Source organism: Rhinoderma darwinii, chromosome 3 (assembly GCF_050947455.1).
Source record: "Rhinoderma darwinii isolate aRhiDar2 chromosome 3, aRhiDar2.hap1, whole genome shotgun sequence".
NCBI lineage: Eukaryota > Metazoa > Chordata > Amphibia > Anura > Rhinodermatidae > Rhinoderma > Rhinoderma darwinii.
Genome location: NC_134689.1, coordinates 225495231 through 225501886, shown reverse-complemented (window position 1 = coordinate 225501886; position 6656 = coordinate 225495231). Strand labels below are relative to the sequence as shown.

At 36.9% G+C, this 6656-nt stretch overlaps 1 protein-coding gene across 6 annotated transcripts in view; it reads left to right on the top strand.

The window, feature by feature from the left end:
* GATA3 (GATA binding protein 3) overlaps positions 1-6222 on the top strand; it is a 32375-nt gene extending 26153 nt beyond the window's left edge. For 4 of the 6 annotated variants that reach the window (XM_075855083.1, XM_075855082.1, XM_075855080.1 and 1 more), the window contains exon 6: positions 5174-6222. In XM_075855083.1, coding sequence (XP_075711198.1) covers positions 5174-5458 — 285 coding nt within the window. In that variant the 3' untranslated portion in view covers positions 5459-6222. The remainder of the gene's footprint in view (positions 1-5173) is intronic. The other 2 variants (XM_075855085.1, XM_075855084.1) reach the window with 1 other exon arrangement.
* The last annotated feature ends 434 nt before the right edge of the window (positions 6223-6656 follow it).

Sequence of the window (6656 nt, the reverse complement as noted above, 5' to 3'; positions counted from 1 at the left end):
GACAAATAGTTTCTTGTCTGGATTGTAAAGTAGATGCTGCTTTCTGTTAACCCATTTTAGCAGAGCAGATTTTTGAAAACTTTCCATGATGGGTACAGAGGTGACTAGTTTAACAAATTGAACTTAGCAATTCTTTAAACCACATTTGTTATTTTTTGACATATGAATTAATTCCTCAGCATTTATGACAAACACCGTGATGAAGAGATCATCACATGACAAAATGACTGCTCATGTCATGCATTTATTTAAAGTCTGGTCAAGCAAGACTTTCCCCACGAATTGTAAATGTACAAAATATTTGGCAAATAAAATACAAATAAATTGATCCCATTTTTTCAGTATATACAACACATACACTTACCCAAATCAGATCATGGACAGTAAAATAAAATCTAAAATATAATAATTTCTCTAAAATGTACACTATTATTAATAATATTACTATTCTAAATGTTTATACATACTAGAGGAACAGTACAAACTCCCCTCTTTCCATAGTGACTTATTATTTCTCATATTCTTTACAATTGGTAAATGAAACAATCCCTGGCTATAATATTATACGCCCTGCTGCTCCGATAAGATGGATAATTTCTGTTAGAAACTGGGGTCAAATATATTTTTTACAAGATGTAAATTGCAAAATTAAAGGGAATGTACAGTATCATCTATTTTTTCCCTAACTAAAATCAGATAGTGAAACATAATCTTTTTTTTCTAATCTGTTTTTATTTTTTACTTCTAGATTTTTTAAATTATATTTTCTGTAGATGATTATGAGAGAGCAGCCATCTTGTCTGAGCTGCTGTTAACAGCATTTGAAGATATGCTTTACAGCAGCCACATGTACCATAGGAACCTGTGAACAGGAGGGGGCCCATTGACTTCTATGGAAGATTGTTCTATGACCTTTACAGAGGTCATTATGCAGTGAGGGGTGCTGTGTTCATCACCTATTGTGAATGGTGGATGCAATGTTATCTATATATAGGTGTTATATTTCATTGTAATCCTGTCTATGATGATAATAAGGAGAATGCTGAGAAGTGATCTAAACAGAATGGAAAATGCCAGTCTAAAATAATGCTCAGTGGCCACAGTGAAAACTTCAAGATTTCAGGATTATTTAGGTAATGACATAGAAAATAAAAAAAAAATCACAAAAAATTCTTAAAAAATATGTTTTACATAAAAGACTTGATTTAAACTATGGTTCATTTTCCGATGACACATTCCCTTTAAGTTTACTGATACAGTTCTACACTGCTAAGTGGTGAAATAATAATAATGCTGCTACTATTTATTAATAGTATTATAAAGTAAAATTGCCAAGTATGTCCCTCCATTACTACACCCTAGTAGAAAGGCAAGCAGAAAAGTCGTTACCAGTAGTAAACCAATTTGTAAGTTAAAGGTTATTGACTAAATTTTCTACTCTATTGATGTAGTATGTTTTCTTAGCCGCTATTCACACCACATTCTTTTATATAATTTCCATATGTATAATGTACCAATAAGCTACTATGGAGCAGATGTTTGACCAAAGAATAGACTTTTTGTATATGTATGGATTCCCACATTTTTACTTTATTGAAAAAATGTGGGCTGTAAAAATGTACAAACATCAGAAAACTACGAAAACCGTATACGCTATAGTATGATTTTTTTTTAATGGAACAAAGATCCAAACATACAGGTATACACTTGCATATGCTTGAAGAAAAAAAGGACAAAAAATGTTCACTTCCCTTTATTGTAATTAAAAAATAAAATAAAAAAATAAATTCTATATATATATATATATATATATATATTCTGTTGGACATAGAGAGATGGAAAGTTAAATTTCAGCAAAACATGACCATTGTTTTGAGCAGATTCAAATTGATCTCAGAAGAGTTTGCTATATGTGTCAATTATTTTGTGATTACAATATTTTGAATAAATATTTAATTTGTTTAATGTTTTGACACTTTCTTATGCTTAAATACAAACCACAAGAAATTCCAGTGCTAGAAAAATGCAGAGATAATTGTGTAATATTAAGGAATATACCATCTAGAGCAATATTCATGAAGTAAGATCGTAAGGGTTAGATGTTACCAAAGGTTTAGTTTTTATAATATATTCACATGCTGCAGATTTGTTGCAGAAATTTCTGCAACTGAAATCTGTTCCATTCATCTGAATAGTGTTGTTTCTGCAGCATGTGCATGGATTTCTGAAAGCCTCATTCAGATGAACGGGACAGTCTGCAACAAACCTGCTGCGTGTGAGTGTCTTTTTTTTTTTTTGTATAGAGAGATTTCTTTAATTTACAATTTGTTAATCCCCAAAAAAATTTGATAATCGGGCTTTTATTTCCAGCACAGAATATTTGATAATCTGACACCTGTCAGGTCCCACTAATTTTTACTATATATATATATATACTTTTTGTTTTAAATCAATATAAGGTTAAATCACCATCCTTTACTTAAATAACCTGCTCTGACAGATGCTGCTTACAAAAGCTGTAAAACGGACCACCTCTGACAACATGCGTAGCTAATTACGGAGATAATGGGGGCTTGCTGTCATGTAGGACTCTGTAAGGACCATGAACAATAACTTGCTCCTAAAGCCACACACCACTGTTTTATTGGATGACCTCACCACGGTGCTGTCACCCTTTATAGAGTAGAGAACAGTTTGGCAAGTATTTGTTAATTGTTAGGTGAATGGCACCAGACTAATGCAATCAATCTCTGCTTTATAGAGCAGCATGTAGAAGCTGACATGTTTCAGTTGAGCGATTTCTGGTTGGAACAGACAGCTGTCAGTAGGACAGCCTTAGTCCTAAAGTATGTCAGCTTTTTGTGTTAATTCTGGTTCATAGCAGAAAACTGTAAAATGCTGCATGTGCAGTAAAGGAGTCACAGGCCATATATAAAAGCATTACAGTCTTACAGCGATTTGGAATTGCACATGATATTTAACACACAGTGTAAGAAGACTGATATTAGACATGTATATAAGATATTGGATATTACTTGGCAGAGTCCAAAATTGTACTTACGCTTGCAAAGAAAGGCCTAGTTATGCGGGACTTTATAATCACAATAATAATAATAACAACAATAATAATAATAAATTAATTAGTATGTTATTTGTCAGGATTCAACAGAATTAAATAAACTTGCTGAACTGAAAACATTGAGATATGTTGCGTCAGAGACGAAAGAGGCTATAAGGTTAAATTATCACAAATATATAGCTGGATATATATATTTGTCTGTGTATATATATATATATATATATATATATATATATATATATATATATATATAGTATAATCTACAGGAATTCATCATAAAAGAATTGTAGGTTTCTGTATTCTGGAGCAGAGTATCAATGTAACTTACAGTATATAGTCTGGTACAGTGCAGAGGCAGCCTGGCCCCCCATTGGGCCCAGCCTCTGACACAATGAGGGTCCTCAAAGGTTCAGCAGAAGACAGTTCTACTTGTAGCTGACTTTTGAGCTCATCGATTGCCACTAGAGGCTGCTTCTAATGGGCATAATCACAAATAACCTATAAGACACTATTGATAATATCTTCTGTGTGTGCAATGAGAACAGCAAGTTCTACGGGCACGTTCAGACGTGGCAGAGTTTTTCCGCTACAAATGTTGGTGCAGATTTGGGGCAATTACGCAACGAATCTGCACCAACATTTGCATATTTGACAGGTAATTCAGACGTTGCAGAAAAGACAGCGGACTTGCCACAGATTTCAGTTTTTGCGTTGCAAAGTCTGAAATACGCAGTGAAATTCCGCTTCTTCTCCGCAACAGACAGTGCATGCTGCGGAGGGAAAATTCTGCACCGCAGTCTGACGTCCGCAGTGGAGTTTTCCGCAGTCTGAACTAACTTGCCTAAAAATGTATTGAAACATATATAAAAGACGGCCGCTGGAGAATTCCACTGCAGACTGTCCGCAGCAGAATTCCACAGCAATTCCGCCACGTCTAAACCTGCCCTTAGGGCATGACCACACATGGCGGAATTCCTCCGCAACTGTCCGCATCAATGCCGCACCTAATCCGGGTTGCGGATTACGGCTGCGGATCTGCACAAAATGTGCAGAAAATTGATGCGGACTGGCCGCTGCGGACTGCAGGAAAAGTGCTTCCCTTCTCCCTATCAGTGCAGGATAGAGAGAAGGGACAGCACTTTCCCTAGTGAAAGTAAAAGAAATTCATACTTACCGCCCGTTGTCTTGATGACGCGTCCCTCCTTCGGCATCCAGCCCGACCTCCCTGGATGACGCGCCAGTCCATGTGACCGCTGCAGCCTGTGCTTGGCCTGTGATTGGCTGCAGCCGTCACTTCCACTGAAACGTCATCCTGGGAGGCCGGACTGGAGACAGAAACAGGGAGTTCTCGGTAAGTATGAACTTATATGTTTTTTTACAGATACATGTATATTGGGATCGGTAGTCACTGTCCCGGGTGCAGAAACAGTTACTGCCGATCGCTTAACTCTTTCAGCACCCTGGACAGTGACTATTTACTGACGTCTCCTAGCAACGCTCCCGTCATTACGGGAGCCCCATTGACTTCCTCAGTCTGGCTGTAGACCTAGAAATACATAGGTCCAGCCAGAATGAAGAAATGTCATGTTAAAAAACCAATACGCTCCGCACCACACATAACATGTGCATGACAGCTGCGGACTTCATTGCGGAACTTAGAATCTCCATTGAAGTCAATGGAGAAATTCCGCCATGAGTCCGCAACCAGTCCGCCACTGCTCCGCAACAGACAGAGCATGCTGCGGACACCACATTCCGCTCCGCAGCCTATGCTCCGCAGCGGAATTGTACGCATCGTGTAAACGAACACTGCGAAATTAAAGTGAAAGTCAATGGAGAAACGGCTCCGCTGCGGATTAACGCTGCGGAGTGTCCGCAGCGGAATTTAAGTGAAAATCCGCCATGTGTGAACCCGCCCTAAAAGTGGAAGTTCACATGCTCTGTATAGATAGTGTGTCCTCAATGCTTTGTGAATGTTCACTATTCTGTTAAAATATAACAAAACCTATTTACTATGTTGTTTACTGCATTCCTGCACTTTGCAAAATAAACTTGGAAAAGGGAAACAAAAACAAATAATAATTTTTTGTTTAGATTAACAGACCTTTGACTATGAAGAAGGAAGGAATTCAGACCAGAAACCGAAAAATGTCTAGCAAGTCAAAGAAGAGTAAAAAGATCCATGATGTTCTTGAGGACTACACGAAGGGCAGCTCATTTAGCCCTGCTGCCCTCTCTAGACATATGTCTTCGCTTAGCCACATTTCACCATTTAGCCACCCCGGCCACATGCTGACCACACCAACACCAATGCACCCACCGTCTGGTCTCTCTTTTGGACCTCATCATCCCTCCAGTATGGTCACCGCCATGGGTTAGACTTTAAACCTTGCTTCTTGCATCCTCCTTAGGACTTCATCTCTATTTTGCATTTTTTTTGCAAACTGATGACCCCCCTAATCTATGGAAAGAAAGTTATTTAAATGCTCACAAAATGTAGTGTGAGCACATTTTAAAGGAACTCACTATGGCATCTGCGCATTCTTGACCACTGAATCTGGATTCCATTTGTGAATAAGCCATTTAAACTTCGATTCCCTGTTGAAAAGGGTTTCTAGTGCTGTGAACAAAGTTATGAACATTGCAAAAAAATTAAATAAAAAAATAAGAAAAAAAACTTCTATATTGTACATTTTGGAGACTTTTATTGCCACATAGCACCTGTATAAAAAGCATGAAGGACCACAAGACTATATGGAGATGGTGGCTTTGGAAACGAAGACTTATAGACTGCAATGCTTTTCGTCTAACAACGTGAACAAACTGCCAGTGTTGTTTTCCTCTAGCTGGCTGGAGTTGTTTGATGCATTAAACTTGTAGACAGTTCATTCATTCAGGATTTGGGCCTCTATTTAGGATGTTCTACTGATCCCAGGCAATAAGTGTTAATATACCGATATTGCCAATGTGGATGTACAGCTAGCCCATTCCTCAGGTCACAATGCATTGTGAACAAGTTCCTGTAATTGTTGTTTGTATGTATAATTCAAAGACACCAGAATAATAAAAAAAGATGTAGATTTATTTCATCATATTATACAGACTGATTGGTTGTATAAATTTATTTACTGCTAGTGTAAAGAACTGCTTTAATTGTTTTCATATTATTTTTCTTTCTTTAAAAATAAAATAGATTACATTCGGTTGAACGAGGTTGTTTGTTATCTATTTTTTCTCACTTAAATGGTTTAATGCTGACACTGGTATAGACAATATATACCTGATAAAACACAAAATAGGCAGCAGATTTATGTGCCCATGTTTAATATCTATCTATCTATCTATCTATCTATCTATCTATCTATCTATCTATCTATCTATCTATCTATCTATCTATCTATCTATCTATCTGTCTGTCTGTCTGTCTGTCTGTCTGTCTGTCTGTCTGTCTGTCTGTCTGTCTGTCAGTCTGTCTGTCTATCTATCTATCTATCTATCTATCTATCTATCTATCTATCTATCTATCTATCTATCTATCTATCTATCTATCTATCTATCTATCTATCTATCTATCTAT